Below are 21,274 nucleotides of genomic sequence, written 5' to 3' on the forward strand. Positions count from 1 at the left end.
TTTTAGAAAGTTTTGGAGGGAGGGAAGTTCCACTGGTTTTTATTCAAAACAAATTTTGCACCCATAAAATCAGGCAGCAAGAATTGTTAAATAAAATAATTAAAAGTAACGGTTTAAAATAACAATTAAATGAATTTATTTATATCATAATGACGGTATTAACTATTTTTGTCCATGTTCCAATGTCCAATGTTTTGTCCATGTTTTGTTCGGTAAAATCTCAAATGGTTTTTTTCCGAATAATTAGAAAGCCTTCTAATGTGTACTGTTATGATAAACAGAACTTATATTGGCAAGCCTTCCATGAAAGAATATTCCGATGTGCGTAGAATTTGAATATGTTGCTCTTAATACATTTCTTGCTCAGTTTTCAGTTATTGGTTAAAAATAATGATTAAATGAAAAAAAATGTAACAAAATAATTTGTTTTTTTACACATTTTTTGACGACACTTAGTTTGAATTTAAGACAAAATCATACAGACACATGCTTCTATAAGGAATAATCATAATATTACAACATTTCGTCTTGTCAAGCGTACTTTTATAATTAAAATTAAAAATTCTATTTTGAAAACTTATTCAAATTTTAATAATTAAAACCTGTTGATTATTATTTTTTATTAAAAATAAAACATGTGTTTAGTTTATATATAAACTAAAATATTGAATTCTTTCATTTCAAAATATTTGTCTTAGTTAAAGGAGTTTACTCTAAATTTCAGGAAATGATTTTAAATAAGCATTAAAATTAAAAATACATAAAAAACATATGCAAAAAAAAGTTTTAGAAAAAGCTTTATAAATATTTTCATAAAAATGTAAAAAAAAGAAAATCTTTTTTTTTACATCACTGATGGCAACAGTCTATTAAACATTTATGAAAGATAATAGAAACTTACGTTAAAGTGCCTAATTGTCCATATCTTTTTGAAATTATTCCATAAATTTCATCCTTTGATTCGTCATTTTGCTTCATTTTTCTGTAATAAAAAAGAAAGGGAGGAGAAATGAGATGAAATGAGAAGCCACTGTAATGTCTTGATCCTGACCGATCAAGTAAGAGAGTCGTGTAAACAAACAATTCTTTTATTTACAGCCTTATATATGGACACACAAACAACTTGTTCTCATCTAGGTTAATACTATTTACAAAATTCACACAACAGTTGAAAGTTAATCATGAAACAGTTCCTCGGTCAATTCGGAGAATAAAGACATACACACAAAAAAAAACCACTAACAGGCTATTAGCTTAAACGGCAACTCTAGGGATAGCTCCAGAAATCCACCGATTTTCATCGGGTGGATCATAACACAGAAACCCGAATCACACGGGTTCCTCACAAAATCAGGAACACCTTCGAACACCAACGTCTTTCTGACTGCTCCTTAAAAGGCTCTCATTGCTCAAAACAAACTTTCCGCGTTTTATTTCCGTCTTATCTCCGCCTCGGACTTTCTCATTGATGCATTTGAGTTCCTTATCACCCAATGGCTGCTCAGCAATGCTTCCTCAATGATCTCCAGTCGATTGTGGAATGTCTGTTCATAATCCATCTATGTAGCTGACCCTTACCGAACACATGTTAATTATATTCAATTCACCGCTGACACCGGCTAAAGTCCACCTATATTTAATGACAGCGATTGCTGGTGATTGATTGTTCCTCGAAGATGTGAGAAATCCATTCATAATAAAAACGTTTAACATCTGGATATTTTGACGTTCTTCTCCCTAGAAGATATGATGAAACAACGAAACACACATATGTTGTCCTTTATCTGGATACAGCAAACAACCAGACACAATGACTCCACTTCCGAAGAGGATCCTCATATGGCGATCCGGAGGCAATTAACGATGTGTGGGCAAACAGGTGATGTTACATCTGGCCGGAAAGTCAATTATCATGTGAGGGAAATGGGGAATCATTACAATACTTTAAAGATGTATGAGAGGAAATACGATGTTACAGAGTATCCAAAATTATAGATCGCAAGAAGATGTTAAATATATATTTTTACATTATTTGCAAAAATGGAAGAATGCCATCCCACATAATTGGTTTAAATTCTTCATCAAATCTCTTGACAATAATAAAGCAAAAAAAGTAGCGCAATACTCAAAACAGAAAATTCATTCCGAATGACAGAAAATGGAGACACAAAACAAGAGTCTCTTCACCTTGCGAATCACCCACAAAATAATAATAATAATAATAAACCTTTTCACTAAAAAGTTCAATTCTGTAAGTTATAATCATTCCAATATTCAGTTTATTGTCATTTATCTGAACATTTATTATATTTAATAATAAATATGGGTTGTTTTTTCCTTCACAAAATTAGATTTTCCATAAAACACATGAAACCTCTTTCGGAAAAAATGTGTTATTTTCCCTTGAAAAATTCAATGTGTTGAGAATTAAATGAGTTGAAACAAAATCAGTTTCCATAAACTGGGTCAAAATATTTAAAATTTTGGGAATAATCACGATAATTAATTGATCACAGCAAATTTTCTCTCTGTTATCTGGTATTGGTTTTACCACTAGCAAATTATAATTCTTACTTGTCACTTTGGCCATCTAGTTTGCTAAGCATATTAATCTGTTTATGGAAACCGACTAACTTTCTTAATCTTTCATTAATTGAAAGAGTTAACAGTTCCAAAATAAAAGCAAAAATAGAATTGGAGTAACTTAATAAAACTGAGTCACAGAAATGTAGTAATTATTTTCTATCATAGATACTTCCCAATAGAAGTAAAAACTTCAGTAACTTTCATGAAACCATTCGAAATGTTTCAGACAAGATTAAAACACATTATTTAATTAATATACTGTTCATTTTCTTATGAAAAATTGGCTTTTATTAACGCAGAGATAACAATGTTAATTCGCGTAACTTGTTCAATCTTCGTTCAAACAATTTGTAGCCTTTCCATTAAAATGTTGTACTTACGAGAAGTAGATGTTTATCAGCCATAGGTAGAACCAACCAATGATAGTACATAAAAATACTCCAGGTACATTGTACATCATCCAAGTGGCAAAAGAAATTTCCTCGCTACCTGGATAAATTCTAAAAACAATAACCTTTTTTAATATGCAAAATTATTTTATTATATCGCATAAGAAGACATCGTTACTTTAACATAACGAAAATGAATCAATATAGATAATGTCTTAAGCATATAGATTCTCAAAGAAATTACAGGCAAGATATTGTTTAAGACTCAATTTAAAAATTATTTATGAAATAGAAAGCTTTTACAAATCTGATTTATAATTACTTAGTAGAATAGTATTTATTTTCTCGTGTATGATACACACAAATAGAAAATATTGTTACAAACCAGTAATGTTGCTTCTCAGAACGGAAAGACCGATTAGTATTGGGTGCTGTTCGGGTGTTGAGTCAGTGATCCCAGAGCTTGGTCTTTATAATTCCTTTATAGTTCTGCCGGCCTTTTATAATTCCCGGGAGGTGGTCCTAGAACCTTCTGGGCCAATCAGGCGTATCTCAGTTCCTGTTGTATGTCGTTAAAATTCTCGAAGTTTCCAGCATTATCCATTTTGTCGCCAAAGTCGCCAGATGGTCTCCAAGTTTGTCGCCAAGCTCTGGGATCACTGCCTCGGCAATCGAGCAGCACCCAATACATATGATTGTAAATCAGTCTTTCCGGTTATAGAATTAACAGTGCTGGGAAGCAACATTACTGTTTGTAACAATATTTTAATCCTAAAAATATTCGAACTCGAGATTTGAGGACCTACATGTCAGACCTTCCTGAACCCAAGACACAAATTTTGGATTATGTTTATGTTTTTGGGAACATGATAACTAGACAATAGTTTGATCTAGAAGGGTCAAGTTTTGTATGTGGCTTTTATATTCAATTTGTACATTTCTATCAAATTTTGTACAAAGTCCGTTCACTGGGCGCCTGTTTGGCTGGCTGCTCGAACACAAAGTAACATACATAACGCCATCCTGTGCCTATAACACTAAGTTATCTAACCAGTTGGATGAGCACAAGATAGAAGGAAGGAAAAAAATGCTACAAGAAAGAAAGAGACGACAAACCATCCAGGGATCTCCAGAGAGAACACCATTGGTGTCGAATCCTACACGACTGTATTCAATTTTTGGTGAAGTAATAACTAAACGAAGGGGGACAAGAATACTTAAATGGTGATTATGGGTTGAACTTACAGAGAAATGAGATTACTAGTTGAAAAGAAAAAAAAATGATAAATTACATTGTGAACATTTTTATGACATGTATAAGCATATGAACAAACACTGCAGAGTTAGAAATCTGTATGCGTCCGTTTGGATCCTGTGGTTTGGATTTTCTTCGTGAGAACTGCACTTTTGAACAATTTTGAAAGAATAATTTCGGCTGATTTTGACAAGTAGCATTTTGTCTCAGCTATTGTGTAGTCTTGCAAGAATTATCTGTATAAATGAAATTTGTTATGCAGATTTGGCATCTGAGCTATAGGTCCTTATAAATCCATTCTGTTTAGCTGACTACTCGAGCACACGGTATCAGGATACTTACATGAAAGATCTGTTTTAATAAAATTTATTAAACGGATTTGGCATCTAAGATATAGGCGTGTATAAAAGTTATTTCAGTCTTTATTTTTTTTCAAAACAGTTTCACGGTAATTACTATTTTTTCACACTTGCAAAATGTCAATTATTTTTATTGAAACAAAATATGCTGTAAAAAAAACCCAATGAAACACGAGAAATTTACAACAAAATATGTTCCGCGTGATGGCCAACATTTCCAGAAACTATATGAAAATGTAAGTTGGCATGTTCTGTATTTGCCAAAATGTGTGCGTGTAAATGTTTAGTACATGCCTTGAAATACTATTTCTAACTCCAGTTACAGCTCTTATATTATCACTGTCATTACTTAGTAGACGGTCATAATCACTGACGGACACTGTCATTACTTAATATTACTTAGTCGCAAATGTTCCACAACCAATCATCGCATAACTTAACATATGGGAATCGGGAAGGTAGCAAACACAAAGAGATCACTGCGAAGCTCTCGATTTTATAGCATTTACAATGTGATGCCAAACACAATTACTTGTTTCCTACAAGTATTCTTGATACAACGTCATCTGGTGTAGAAATACGTAAACTATTTTTTTTCTTTGCCGGAACAAATGCCCATGATTCATGCAGTTTTCCGAACAGTTTCGCAAATTTTGGATGATTAGTTTTACTTATAGCCTAATTTGAGATAAGGTTTTTGATAATCGTAATTGTTTCGGAAACTTAATACCAATTTTTCTCAGATTCAGAATCTACTCAATAAAATCAAAATTTTATTCAAAAAAATTGACGATAAAATTGTAAAAATTCTGAAATATCATTATTACAATAATACACCACTCCTTGAAATTTCAGAATTATACCACATCAAACGTCTGATGTGGTATGGAGAATCTCTTATCCTCTATATGATGATAAAATTTATTAAGACAGTTTTAAAAAAAAGAGAATTACAAAATTTTCAGTTCTATTCTTGGTATAATATAGAACATAAAATTTAGTAAACTAAAACAATAACTGTCGAAATAATGATATTTTTAAATAATTACTATTTATCTATGAATCAAAATTATTATAATTTTGAATCATTTCTATTTATCTAAATTTTTGATATTAAAATGACGATATAAAGAAAAAAAATAGTACAACATACTTTTCAAGCATTGCTATGAACGCCAAATTTGAACCGGTTCCTATTAATGTTCCAGTTCCTCCAATATTGGCGGCATAGCAGACACCCAGAAGTAATGTTATTCTCAAAGCACAAGATTTATTTCTTTTGCTATGAGGAAAAAAGAAGACTCCTTAAAATATAACAGCGAGTTAAATTTACAATAACACTTTGGGTACAAAAACTATACTATACTATACTAAAGAAATTAATTAAAGCAAAATAAAAATTCATAAATTAAACTTCGATAAATACTTGCCTTAGTATGAAGTATGCCCTCTTTTAACAGAAATATCTTTTGAATTCGTCTTGCATTGGTTTTATTTGTTTAGTACACATATTTTAGATTTTCTTCATTTTCTTTTTTAACTTTCTCGTATACGCATTATACAGGAAATTGAGCGATCGTCAAAAATATTTGAAATTCGCAACTTTTAAGAATCTCTACGTTTTAGGCCTTTCCGAGTTCGAAAAACACATTTTTGGAAAGTATGCATCCGTCTGTCTGTGACAAAAACGCTCTGAGCTAGATGGACGAAATTTGGTATACGATCTTTAACCCTTTAAAGGGCCATTTTTTTCTAGTCATATTATGTTAAAATATTTTTAGGTTTTAAATCAGAATAAGAAAAGGGATTCCTTTAGCTTATTGGATAAATTTAATTAGATTAATTAATTTGGGTCATTAATAATTAAGTATCAAATCAAGGCACCATTTTGTGTAAAATAAAGAACTAAAGCATCTAAGTTTCTATCTTTCTAAAAAAAATTGTCAGAAACTTATGCCAACCTACATAAATTCATACCAAGATTGATAAATTTGGTGGGAAGCATACTTCCCACGGCCCTAGAAAGGGTTAAATCAAATTTGAAGATTTCTTTTACATTTTGAGTAAAATTTGTTTAGAGGAAGTCCGTCTGTTTGACTCTCCGAATATAAGTCATGATAATTATAAAACGAAGAGTATATAGATAAAATTAAGTACACAGATTTAACATTTAAAGTATCACCTATAAAGTGATACCTATCAAATTTTGAGCCAAATCCCACTAATGGTTGACTGTCGGTGGATCTCTACTTTTAGAAGCCTGCAAATATGATAATTTGAAAACCCAACGACTTAAATATATCAAATTTGATATGGGATTTTGTGACTACAAATGTAATTTTGAATCAAATTTTTGTTTTAATCGGTTGAGTAAAACGTGTTTAAAAGACAAATTCGATTTTTGGATACTATTAACACGTGCCAGGGATTATTCACCAAAGCTCTTGCCAAATATGAGACGATAGATTCAGTAAAAATGTTAAGTTCACGCTGTAATGTCCTGATCTTGACTGATCAAATAACGAAGCAGAATTTCCAAACAATTCTTTATTTTACAGCCCTATATATACAAAGAAAAACTTGTTCTAATCATGGTTAAATAAATAGTTATTTACACCTGTAGTAGGAGATACAACAGTCAAAATCGAAGGTTTTTCTTGAAACTCAGTTCTCCATCATATCAACACGACCACTCCAGGGGTAGTTTCTCAGACTCCGAACTCGTGAGCGTAGTCCAACCGTCTACTGCAATTCGTTTCTTCTCTCCCTCCTAAAAAAATCTCCGCACTTTATTTCGGCGACAATCTCGGCCTCTTAATTTACATTGGTCATTTGAGCTCTCTTTCGGCCAATTTGGATTCAGCCATATACTCTCTGAGCGGCGCCAGTGGGTCGTGGGAAGGTCCTTTCACAAAGAGAAACATCTAGCATCCAGATGATTGGACACCCCTTTCTCTTTGAAGGTACTATCAATACCTCTTTGACGAGAAATTCCACATGTGGTCTGTCATTGTAGTCGCTAATGAACAGATGCGAGACCACCCAGGTGAAAAGATCCACCATCTGGCAATCTCGAGGGGTTTAGTAAGTAACAGCGACGACACAACTGGCTGTAAATGTCTTATCAGTACTGAGAAACGGGGAATGTTACAACGCCGAAAGTAAATATTTTATAACTATTGTACGTCAAGGCTATGTAAGACTTTCTCTAACATGACAAGTTTATCAGAGAATATGCGAGAAATTTTTGGGAATATTACTCCCACTGTTTTTTTTTTCTTTGGATACAAAGAAAATATTGAAAACATTCTCGGAAGAAAATATTGTAATCGTTAAAAAGTTTGACCTTCATATATTTATGAATTTCAACTTGTCAGTCCGAGAACTTTATTTTTGAAACTGTGCTTGTATGTGTATATCTGTTAATCCATCATTCAACATCAAAATTTGTGTTTATGGCAACTCAAACCCGGAAAACGCTAATCAATAAAGATTTAGTTCATTGACTAAAACTTAAACATAACTAAATTGCTTAAAACTTAAGCGCTGTATCATGTTTTTGATAAACTTGCTCATTGAAAAAGCTGTCGATTTGTTTTTATACATATGGGAATATGGGAACTCAAAATTTTAAAGAGCGAGAGAGATAAAATTTGATATATAATTCTCAACATCCAAATTTAAATTTAGTATCAAATTTTGGTTATATTCCTTTAAGTCTAGTGCTGTATTTAGAAACCTTTTCAACGATGAAAAAACTAAATAAATAAAGTTTGGAAAATATTTCTCGCACAAATTATAAATGTGTGTCAACTTTTGAACTTAATCCATCGGGTAGAGCTGGTCACGAATTGATACAAATTGCATAATTTTAAATTTGTAACAATATCCTTCCTTTTACCCTTTATAATCTGTAACAATATGCCTTTATTAACAAAAAAAAGCGCTTCAAATTATGAAAGCTTTGAAGGAAGTCGAAGAGACAACGTTCCCAATTTTCCAACTGAAGCAGACAGCTAGAGCAAAAACAGAGTCAAATTAGTAATATTTCCAGCATTGTGCTTAGATAGAATAATGACTAAATTTCAGTGAAGATGAAATTCATCATCTCGGCATATTTGGAAGATGAAATTCATCATCGCTTAATATTTAATGTTAAAAGAAAATATTATAGGTTCAAAAATATTGCAGAAAACTTTTATAACTAAATTGCTTGTTTTTCAATTTTTAAACAATATGTTAATAAAACACTTGCTTTTAAAAATTGCGTAATTTTTTAACATTATTATTCTCTATCCTAAAGAATGAATAAGGAATGCAAGATATTCGTGAAAGATATTTGTTATTCTAAATATTAATAACAAAAATACGAATAAATATAAGGAAATATAGTTTGCGGCGAGAGAAGGAATAAATAGCCATTACTCTCAATATAAAACATCAAGTTGGAGTTGGAGGCATTCTTCTGCTGAATCGTAATCACAAAATCGCATACTAAATTCTATATACTTATTGAGTTTTGAGTTTTTATCTGTATGCCAAAATACAGATAACAGATTATCGATTATTATTCGATTTGGATCAAAATTTGATACTGATTCACATTTTAGATAGTAAAAATCTGTGTCAAATACTGTTTATACAGTTCTGTACGTACTGTAGTTATCGATTTCCTCTGTACTCTAATAGCCAAACAGATTTCCTCTGAATAGGTTTCATTCAAATGTAGTGGAAAGATATGATAAATTTCATCCATAAAGTCAAAATGTTTTTGAATTATCATGTTCATAAATAGATAAAAATACAGACCGATAGACTGACATAATTCCAAAACTGTGTTTTCCTAATTCATAAAGAACTGAAACGCAAAGATTCGAAAATCAAAACGAAAAATAAATTATAATTAAATAATTATTAATTAATTATTTTACAATAAATTATTCGAAAAATAAATTATTGTATTCTTCGATAAAACTATTAAAATAAAAACTGTTAAATTTTACAGAAAATTGAATTAAATTTCACTTTTTTCCTATTTTTATTATCAATGTTTAAAATAATATACATCTTATCTCAGCATCCTGCTTGTTTGTTAAGTAAACTATATTGCATATATACACTCATGTTCAAAATTAAGGTCACAAAAGTGTTTTTCAAAGTAATTTTAAATGGCTACCAGTAAAATTTAAACAAATTATATTTTATATATTGTGAAGGAGCTGTAACACGATATTAACCTTTGTTGTGGGAAAAAATGTTGTTTAGCATTAGTTTTTGAGGAACTACTGAAATTAGACCGTTTAAGCCTCTGGGATTTTTGCCTGCAATTTTATGAATATTGCATTAAAACTAAAAATTTAACCTGTTTCCAGTGAGTGAGTTCTCGTAATCGTTTAGACGATTCCTTGAGATGGCGATCCGTTGGCAGGCTTGAAGCTGGGCAGTCTTAGGCGGAGGTGGCTCGATGGTTACAAGTGGCACCGAAAGTGGTATCCAGGTTGTGGAATCAATTCCAAACAAGTGGTACTGTAACCAGGAAGGCCGGCCAAGGTCGTCACAAAGCAACGACATCTGCACAGGATCGCTATTTGGCATTTAGCGCACGATGGCATAGGCTGACAACGGCTCCTCAACTTGCTCCTGACCTTGCTGTTGATTCTGGAATAAGAATTTCCAGACAAACAGTATACAGACGTCTAGCAGAGAGGGCTTTTTATGCCCGGCGACCAGTTGAATGCGTCCCTTTGACTGCACCCAACAGAAAAGCCCGGTTGTTGTGGTGCCAAACACATCAGTCATGGGTACAGAAAGAATGGGGGCGTTTTCTTTTCAGTGATGAGTCGAGTTTTACCACACAGAGTGGCACTCGTCGAATATTCATCTGGAGAGAGCGAGGAGCTCGCTATCATCCCTCCTACGTAAAAGAAATCAACAGATTTGATGGCAGAGGAATCCTTGTCTGGGGTGGCATAATGTTGGGCAGTCGTACACCACTGCACGTCTTCGATGCGGGTACTGTCAATGCATATCGCTAAAGGAAGCAATGCATATCGCTTGAAGCCTATGTGTGGTTGTTCCGGAGTGCTTTTGGCCCAGACTTCATGTTTATGGACGATAACGCGCGTCCACACAGAACCCAGATCGTTGATGATTTTCTTGAAGAAGAGGATATTCGACGTATGGAATGGCCCTCGAGTACTCCGGATCTTAACCCTATTGAACATGTTTGGGATGATCTCGGAAGAGCCGTTGCACAGCGTAACCCTTCTCCTAATACCCTCCAAGAGTTAAAATCCGCTATTTTAGAAGAATGTGCTTTGTTATCCCAAACATTTATTGACACCCTCATAAACAGCATGAAAGCTCATTGTGAAGCTTGTATAGCAGTGCACGGTGGTCACACTCCATATTAGACAGGCTTTCCTCGAGATAAATGCTTTATCTCTGATTCATAATTTAACACTTTTTGATATACCCTGTTTCTTAATTCCCAATTAAAATCTTTTCCGTGTTGTTATGTGTATGTTCTTTCTTCCATTGCAGTGTACCTCTGTGCCAAATTTTGTGGCAACACAGTGAATAGTTTTTGATTTTTCGCAGATTTTATGTTTGTGACCTTAATTTTGGACATGAGTGTATATATATATTACCTTTTAGTGGTATTTCTTGTCTTGCCAATTTCTTCAAGACTGTAGATATAATTACTGCCAATAACAGCATTATCTGTAAAACAAATCGTTATAAATTCAGAATTTTCCAGTGTGCCAACAATTAAATTTTTTAAAAAATGTAAAATGCAAAAATTATCAGAAAGATGAATTTAATTATCTGGACTATTAATCTGTTCTTTTCAAAAGAGCTAGCAAAACTAACAGACGAGCTTAATTTTTAGAAAAACTGCAAATGAACATAATATAAATTTAATTATCTAAATCGTACTAAAATACACCATGTGTGCAGTTATGTATCAAGAAAATTAATTCGTCAGGTAAATATTACTGAAAAGTACATGAAATGCATTTTTTTTTCAAGAAGTAATGTAACGAACAAAAATATAAGTAAAATATCTAAAGATGTCAAATTTTTCAAATGATCATTTTTAAATTATTTTACTGAAAAGTATTATTTTATCTGTATGCAATTTTTAAAATCTGATTGATTTATTATTTAAAATAAAAAAAAACAATTCTTATACGACTATAAAGTATCGACTCCAATCCTGACCAAATGTCAAATTTCTAAATTTTCAGAGATAGGTATATGATTTCATTTAGAAAAATGTTCTAAATGCCATATACGATTTTTAGATGTCATGATTCAATAAATATAGTGATGAAAAAAAAAACCTACGAAATCTTTTATGTAGCTTCCTGCAGCCAGTTGGTTTATTTAGTAAAATAGTTTCGACGCATTAATATCGAAACAAAAAAAATGATCGATTCATCTGTGATCTGTACTTCTTGAGTTAAAAATCACTGAAGTTCTTCATTTTAGTTAATTTTATTTCGTGTCAACTCTAGGTAGATCCACCAATCAACAAACATCACTTCCACAAAGTAGACATTCATTGGCTTAAAATAATGAGATTCGAGGCTTCATAGCTCGATCGGTTATGGATATATAACTTGGATTGAAGGAGCAGTCATTGACTTGTTTTTGTGCCTTTTATTGATTAATTTTTCTTAAATATATTGCAATTTTTAGCTTTTTTCATCCACGATATGGCGAGAACAGAACGACGAACCGAATAGGTACGTAGAAAGGCTAAAAGAACGAGTGTCCGATCTTGTATAATTGTTTAAAGAATTTTTAGACCGGTATTTTCATTCAGCGGGAAAATTAATAGCTAGCGCAACTTTGAAATCAAAGTTATACCGAAGTGAGATTAAAGTGATTAGGACATTATTTAAAGAACAGAGCTAGTTTAAAATTATTGCGCGCACTTGCTTGCTTATGTGCGCATCTCATTATCTTTGTATGATGCTAAATATATATGTATTTGGTAGACCCCATAGCAGAGTGCTTGTTTTTAGTCCATCATGTGTGTGTGTGTGTGTGGAAACATATATAGTATATTTAAAGAAAGATTTTTAGTTATGGAAATTAAAGAATGAAAGAAATCATTTATAACCTCAATTAAATATCACTTAATGATTCAAATAACATAATTTAAGAAGAATGTTTTACTCTCATCTAGATGCATTTCTGTCGTATTCGAACTGATTTCTCCAACCAAGGCGTCAACAATGGTGACCATTAATGCTGTTGTTGCTGTGTTAGACATCCACATGGACATGAACGTCGTTGTAAGCATTAAACCAAGAAGAAGCCTGTTATGAAAATATTTTATTTGAAACACTTTACTAAATATCAAAAGAATATATCTAGGAAAAAACTGATCCTCACCACTTAATCTCTGCACCGACTAGAAGCAGAACTTTGAGAGCAATTCTTTCGTGCAGTTTACAGCTCTCCATCGATAAGGCAGCCATCACACCTCCAATGAATGCCATGTAGCCTTCCTGTGATCACAAAAATATATTCAAATCTTTTAGTAGAACATTTATTAATACCAGCCACCTTTGGTGATCAGCTGGCTCCCCGGAAATATTGGTAAAAATTAGCTTCAATTAAATCTTTTATTCATAGAAAGTTCATTTTTTTTCGTAATAAGGTATATTTTATTATCGAATTTTGATGATCATAAAGCATTATTTTAATTGGTCTTTTTATTTTTTCAATTTACATGCGCGCACATGAACCTCCCTATTGAGTTCAAGTTCCAAAACATCATAGAGCTAATAAAAACATCGGGTGGTAATCTATTTTCTAATTGCATGTTGACTTCTCCGTACTGCTTTGCTTCTTAAATAAACTGCACAGATAATAAGAGGAAACATACAGTACTCATTCTGGGGAGGGGGACAGCTTCCAATTAGGGATTGCAATACCGGACCAAAATTTCAATACCGGTATTCGGTATTTTCTAAATCTTAATACTGGGATACCGGTTTTAATACCGGTATTAGAAATTTTAGAAAAAGAAAGAAAACACAGGTGTTTCATTGTTTTATTTGCCAGTTTTGTTAAAGAGTGTAAATATCCCAAAAAATAATTTGTAACTTATAAATTATAACAGTATATAATCACAAAAAAGTAAAGGAACATCTTATTTATTTAAATCACAAAAAAAGTGTAAATATCACTATTTAGTCTGTGGTACTATTACAAATTTTTGAAATGGGATCTTAAAAAAACATAATGTATCAATTGTACTGTCATTAAACCTGAAAAGTAATTTTGTGTAAAAATTGCCAGCTGTCGAAAACCCTCTTTCGGCATCTACGCTAGCTCGTGGTACTGTTAGCAATGCGCGATATATTTTTTTAAAGTATTTACCTCTAAATCCCTCATCTTCAAATAAATCGATTTCTCGTCGGATGGTTTTGGATATAGCTGATTTCTGTATTGTATTTTGGTTCGTTGAATTTTTTTTTTATTTATCGCTAATTCTAATTTTTGTTCAAGAGACAATTTCTTTTCACTATCGACAGTAGTGACATCATAATCTTGGATAATTGAACCGAATTCTTCTGAATGTGGATAGGTTTGTGGGTAAAAAATTTTAAGAAAATTTACTCTAAACTTAATCAGATTTGAACTTGTTATTTTCTTTTCTTCTTTTTCATTTTCATTTTTAAAATCATTATAATTATGTAAATACCAAAAGACATATTCTATTTCGGTATGACTTTCTTCTGTGCCATTTTTCAATGTAATATATAATTCTTTAGATAGTGATGTGTGCTGTTCTTTCAGTGACTACAACATGAAATTTATTGTTGCATTAGCTGTTATTAGAATCTCTCCGACATAATGCCTCAATAGTCAGTTTTATTGGAAGTAGAGCTGATATAGTTCTGGATATTAAGTCGAATTCACTATCTGAAAAAATAATTTACAGGTTTAAGTCGATTATTGCTTTTTGGATTGGATTTCTCAGTTTCAAAAATCGTTCCATCATTAGGAGTAAACTGTTCCAACGTGTTTTAGAATCTAATATTAACATATATTCTGTTTTATTTTCAGTTAATATATATTTTAGTAATATATCCTTTTTATAGGGGAACGTTTAAATATCTTAACATTTTTTCGAACTTTATAAATTATAGGAAGCAATTCTTGATAGATTAATATTTCATCGTCATTAGCAATATCTTATTCAACAATTACATTGTCATTATCTTCATTGTCAATATCACTCTCACTTTTACTCTCTTCAAAGTTGGAATCGTAAGTTTCTATATCCACAGTATTTGGATTCTCCTGTTCTTTATTTTTTTGGTATAATACATCTATTACTCCTAATTGAATCCATGTGCATAGCACAACTGCTGATTTGCACCAATCAACTTTCTAACTTTTTTCATAATTGTTGCTCCATAAGTCGTTATGGATAAAATATTTTCTTTCAGGGATAATCCATGTTTCGCTAATTTAGATTTAAGCAATTAATCAGCTAATTAATTTCGCCTGTCACGGAGACATAACAACAAAAATGTATACTATTTTGCTACGTTCGCGATCCCTGAACATATAGTGGAGACCATTTTAAAAATTTCTAGTAAATACCGAAAAACCGGTATTTAAACTTGTGAATACCGGTATTACAAAATTGTACAAATGGCTCAAAATACCGGTATTCGGTATCCCGGTATACCGGTATTGCAATCCCTACTTCCAATAATGAAAAAAAATCGCACGATTGAGTATTACATTAAATAATGAAAAAAAAATTAATTTTATTTCAAAAATGCAAATTATTGTTGCAGATTATGCAAAAACAAATTTTGATAATTGTTACAATTTAGAAAAAATTGCACGGCAATTAAAATAGAAATCATTAAAAAGATTTTTTTAGTTTTAAGGGGATGACAAATTTATTCTTGTCCAATAATATTTTTTGAAAGTTATCACAGTAAAATGTCAAAGTCTCGTTCAATTTTTAATTAATTCAAACTGGTAAAAATTTCAGAGAAAATTGCTCTAAATTTCATATTTTCACCACCAATGTATATATATGCCTGGGTCAAACAATGTGGCTTGTAGAACGCAATCATATACCATTTATTATCAACTAAATAGAATATAAACCCGGGTTTGCTTGAAATTAGAATGAATTTATCTTAATATTTTGAATGTAAAACTAATTCTATATAGATTGCCATAATTCATACAATCCCTATATCATTTGATTGACTGCCCTTGGATTTTGCTGGCTAGTAATCGCTTAAGTTGAAGGCATGCCAGTTTTTCTTTTATTTCTTTAATTTCTTTTATACGCTCTTAAATAATTACCTTTAATCAATTATAATAATTTCAAAAAATATGAATTTCAAAAAAATAATAGTATATTAGATTGAAGACTTGTGTCTTCCGTATTTCAGAAAATCCTATATTAACTTTTGAAAAAAATTAAAACATTTGAAAAAAATTGCACAGAAAGTAATTTGACATCACTGAAATGGCAAAAGGTTGAATTTTAAGATGATATCAAAATATTTCTTGTAGGATAATTTCCTTTGGCATTGCCAAAGAAAAAGGACGACATTTCGATTAATTTCAAATTAACTGAATATTTAGTTAACTTTTGTACTCTGAACAGTTGGCGATATAAAGAATAAGATACCTTAATGAATAAATGTACGAAGTTTGATTGAAATCATCCATGTCATTTAGAAAATGTGAAACATACACACACAGTCAAAATGACTTTTTTTATGTCTTTTTATTATGTCTTTAATTTATGTCATTATTTCTGTTATTTCACTTAATTAATGGATCGTTTTCAGCTTAAAATTATACTAAAATAGTAATTTTCAGAACTAGTAGTCTTCAAGTAAACGCTTCGCGAAAAATATTTTTTTTTTTAAATTTTCTGGTACACAAATAATATAAATAGAAAAGATTAATTTCATTAAATAATTAATTTTATAGATTTTCTTCAGTCATTGAAAGCTAAGAAAGAAATGCATATTATATTTACATAAGGAAGAAAAAAATAGTGAAATTACAATACAAGAAATGAAGCATTTAATTAAGCATATATCGCAAGAATACTTAGACATTTATGTTTTTATTAGCACTATAATATTTCTACTGATATTTAATTAGAAAAATTCATATGCATAATAAAAGAAAACACGCATACGGCTTCTAAAATAGAACTTCCAAAATGTTTATCGCAATTTTATGATTAAAAATATATTGATAGATACATCGCTGTAACCTATGAACAGAGGATTTCATTCATATTGTTACGGAACTTCCCCTCACTAAATCCGTAAAGTCAACGCTTGTAGTGGGTGCGTGGTGCAACACAGACAACAAGCCTCAATAGCTAAAGACGATGTTTATTAATACGAAAACACGAAGACATAGACGATAAAACACAGCCGAAACATGCACAAGCAATACACAGCAGCACACTTAGTACAAACAGCAGCCCACAAATAGTAATCAGTAGCTGACAATAATCACAGCACACAAAGCGGCCAGATAGAATTCAGCAGGAAGTGGGAATCTTCATAGCTACTCTCTACGGTCTCTCCAAATTCCTGTAATTCTCCACTGTCTCCTCGCTTTAGTTGTATCCAACTGCCGACTCCCTAATACACGATTGGCTAATCCACGCACTACTCGATGCTGCTTCTATAATAAACTCCAGGATGCGGCTCACAGCTCAATTTACTAATGGCTTGAGTTCCACTCAACGTCTGAGCTTCGCTGGACTGATCTAACTAATTCGCCGTTTACTCCCTATGAGACTCTAAACCTCTCTACGACTGTCTATTACTTCGACTGCTAGCCTTTTTATAGTTTCTGGGGAAGGGCAGAGAAGGTTCTCGAACAATCAAGCATATTTGAGGCCCTGTTGGTTCTATAGCCAAAATTCTTAAAAATTCTGGTGTCTATTTTGTCGCCAAAGTCACCAAATTTTTCACTAAGCCCCGGGGGGGGGGGGGTGATTACTGATCCAGCATCCGATCAGCATCCAAATCATGATCAGGTGATCATAAAACGGTCTTTCCTGCAATGGAACTAACAGAGTTAATAGCTGGGAAGTAACATTACAGATTCGTAACAACATAGAGAGAGTCTTCGAATGCAGCTAACATTTGAAATTTGTGATATTCAAACAATAAAATTTACCTTCATGTAATTTTTGCAGACCTCTGTTGCACTGATGATGCCTAATACTGGGAAAAGGACCATAGGAAGCATTGCAACTGCAGCAATTGAAACTGGCTCCAATATCCAATAAGCAGCAATTATTATCATTACATATGCACACTGCAATTCCTAAAAGGAAAATAATTGCTTAAATATTAGAAAATCAATTCTCTTTCTAAAATCTTGTCTTTCTCAAATTCAGTTCTTTTTAAAATTTCTTCAATTGCAACAAAATTTGAAGATTTTTATTCCATAAATTGAGATGAAAGCATTTTGTATAAAGGTCAATTTTTTTTTAGAATGGGAATAATATTCTGTAGTTTATAACTTGATTTAGAAAAACACAGGAAAAACATAAGGATTTAGAAAAACACTACGAAAATTAAGTTTCGAAAAGTAAAAGTGATATGAATGCCTTCATGATGTTAATATTTTTCTTACTTTTTTCGTAATTATTTCTGATCGTATTTATGATAGCGATCCTCAATTTAAAATATCCTAGGCTATTACAACTTTTTCTTCTAATAAAAAAAAATAAAAAATTGTATGTTTATGATCGGGCCTTTGGTCTTAAAATAACCTTGGCTATCACATTTTTTACTAATACAAAATAATAAAACGTGTATGTTTATGATTGTGACTCTTAGTTTAAAATAACCTGAGTTATAATTTTTTCTCTCCTAATTAAAAAAATTTAAGTATTGTATGTTTATGATTGCAAATATAATTTAAAATACTGTAAAATTCCCCATTTCCCTCATTTGATAATTGGCATTACGGTCAGATGTATCGTCAGCTGTTACCCCCCCCCACACACACACACACATTGTTAAGTGCCTCCGGATTGCCAGATGGGGCATCCTCTTCTCTAGCAGAGCCATTGTGTCGGGTCATTAGTGGTATCAAGATAAAGAACAGCAAATGTGCATTTCGTCGTAGAGATGCATAATCCACGATTTTTTGAATAACAAATACTATTGCTATTGTTATTTTTAAATATGCGTTCCAAATATCTGTTATTTCAATCATATTATTAATTAAAAATTATTACTTAATATTAAATATAACATTTATTAATTGCAATTAATACTTAATTTACTAATTTAAGTAACGTGTGATTGAATTAATTTATCTGTTTCAGCTTACTTCTTAAAATTTTATTTTTTTTCTCAAAACTATTTATTTAATTTATTTATTAGAGTGAACCATTTTCTGGAAAAGGTGAGTTAAAAATATATGTCATTTCTTTAAAATGTTTACTTTAGTCCTATATTCTACCAATAGATGGGGCCAGTAGTAAACAGAATACATGTATTCAAAGTCAATCATGTCACGAGCAATTAAAAGTGATCTGTATGGAATAGTGCATCATCAAATACGAATATCGGTCACTCCCGTAAAGTGGAGCGGTGACTTCGCACTTTCCAGTGAAGCCTCGCACTTTCCGGTGAAATCACCGCTCCGATAAATTTCAGTGATATGCTATTCAATGATACGATACGATAATTCCAATAACCGGTCCGTTCACTTTTCAATCCAATCACAGATTACTTTCGAGAGCTTCCATTGGACAGATCGTATCGATTGTTACTTTCCAGTGCAGTCACCGCTCCGACAAATTTCAGTGATATCGTATCGATTTTTACTTTCTATCGTGATCCAAAACCTGTAATCGAAATATCATCAGTAAGATCGTATCAAGGATTTGAATCACACCCCTCTTTGAAAAGTATTGATCACTTGCATTTGTGACTTTTTGATATTGGTTACGTAATAACCGCTCTTGAAATATTCGTCATCCTTATTTCGTCGTTCCATAGAGATCTATCATATATTCAACGAAGAAGAACATCAAGCCATGCAGATCTTAAACTTTTTTTCCATTATGAAGGGACTATAATTAACATGTGTTCGAAAAGGGTCAGGAACAAAGATGAATCATTAATAGATATTCCCACGATCGACTAGAAACCAGTGAGGATGCATTGCTGAACAGCTATTGGGTGATAAATAGCTCAATTGCACCAATGAGAAAATGAGAGGCGGAGATTTATCGGAAATAAAATGAAGTATTTTTTGATGATGAAGAGCAGAGCAGTGAGAGCCGTTTTAAGGAGGAGTCGGAGAGCCGCGATTGTTCGAAGGTGTTCCTTATTTTGTGAGAAACTTCGTGTGATTCGGGTTTCTGTGTTAAGATCCACCAAATAAAGATCGGTGAATTTCTGGAGCTACCTCTGGAGTAGCCGCTTGAACTAACAGCCAGTTAGCATTTTTTTTTTTTTTGTATTTATTCTTCGAATTGATTGAGGAATTATTTCATAATTAAATTTCAACTGTCGTAAAAATTTTGTAAATAATATTAACCTATATCTGAACGAGTTTTTTTTGTGTACATATATAAGGCTGCAAATAAAGGAATCGTTTTTTACGCTGCTCTTTTATTTGATCGGGCAGGATTAAGACATTACAATACCCTGGGTTATAATATTTTCCTTCCAATAAAAAAAAAATAAAAAAATTGCATGTTTATGATCGCGACCCTCGGTTTAAACTGCCCTGAGTTATTACATTTTTTTTCTTCAAATAAAAAAAGTAAAAAAATGTATATTTATTATCATACATTATCATGTATATTCATTATAAAGTATATTCATATTGGTTATAATGAATATACATGAATATATCAAATGTATATTCATGTATATTCATTATCACCACGTACAAATGTACATTCATTATCCCACGGTTTAAAATAACTCGGGTTATTACGTTTTCTTCTTTTAATTAAAAAAAATATATAGAATTTGTACATTTATGATCACAAATCCTACTTTTAAAATAAATTGAGTTTTTAAATTCAAATGAAAAATAAAATAAATTGTATATTTATTATTGCGACCCTTGGTTTAAAATACCCTGGGTTATAACATTTTTTTCCCTTCAAGTTAAGAAAAATCCAAAATTTGTTCTGCACTTACTTGGTGTGAAGACAACGCTAATGGAAGCAACACAAATGGCAAAATAACGCTCATGAGATACACAAATATTTTCCACTTCATTTTGAAATTTTTCCTGCAAAATAAGATTAAGAAAATGAGAGAAATAGAACAACTGCTGCTATATAAAAAGAAATTTTGGCTGTAGGACTTTTCCGTACAGTACACTTTCCGCACCGATCATAAAACTGTCAATCAATGGTCTTGTTTCCAAGGGCAGTTGTGTTACTGATAAGGGTTAGTTCTAGAATAGGTTGCAACATTTTAAACATTATCTAAAAGTGTCAGATTTGGCGAAAGTTAACATGATATTTAACGCATTATCGAATAATGATACGTTCATTAATACAATTTCATGCGTATTAATACTATCTAAAAAATTTCCACTTTGCTTTTTTTATGAAAAATGCATTGTTTTTCAATCAATTTATTTAAAAATGCATGATAAAAATCAAT

General features: G+C 31.6%; 1 protein-coding gene across 4 annotated transcripts in view; it reads right to left on the reverse strand.

Moving 5' to 3' along the window:
• Positions 1-21,274, reverse strand: part of LOC129965803 (Na(+)/citrate cotransporter-like) — a 54,968-nt gene that overhangs the window by 12,354 nt on the left and 21,340 nt on the right. For all 4 annotated transcript variants that reach the window (XM_056080002.1, XM_056080000.1, XM_056079999.1 and 1 more), the window contains 8 exons: positions 20,801-20,894; positions 17,802-17,951; positions 12,996-13,111; positions 12,777-12,919; positions 11,240-11,312; positions 5,743-5,871; positions 2,967-3,086; positions 902-982 (listed from right to left, as the gene is read on the reverse strand). In XM_056080002.1, coding sequence (XP_055935977.1) covers positions 902-982; positions 2,967-3,086; positions 5,743-5,871; positions 11,240-11,312; positions 12,777-12,919; positions 12,996-13,111; positions 17,802-17,951; positions 20,801-20,881 — 893 coding nt within the window. In that variant the 5' untranslated portion in view covers positions 20,882-20,894. The remainder of the gene's footprint in view (positions 1-901; positions 983-2,966; positions 3,087-5,742; positions 5,872-11,239; positions 11,313-12,776; positions 12,920-12,995; positions 13,112-17,801; positions 17,952-20,800; positions 20,895-21,274) is intronic.

Source organism: Argiope bruennichi, chromosome 4 (assembly GCF_947563725.1).
Source record: "Argiope bruennichi chromosome 4, qqArgBrue1.1, whole genome shotgun sequence".
In the NCBI taxonomy this organism is placed as follows: Eukaryota; Metazoa; Arthropoda; class Arachnida; order Araneae; family Araneidae; genus Argiope; species Argiope bruennichi.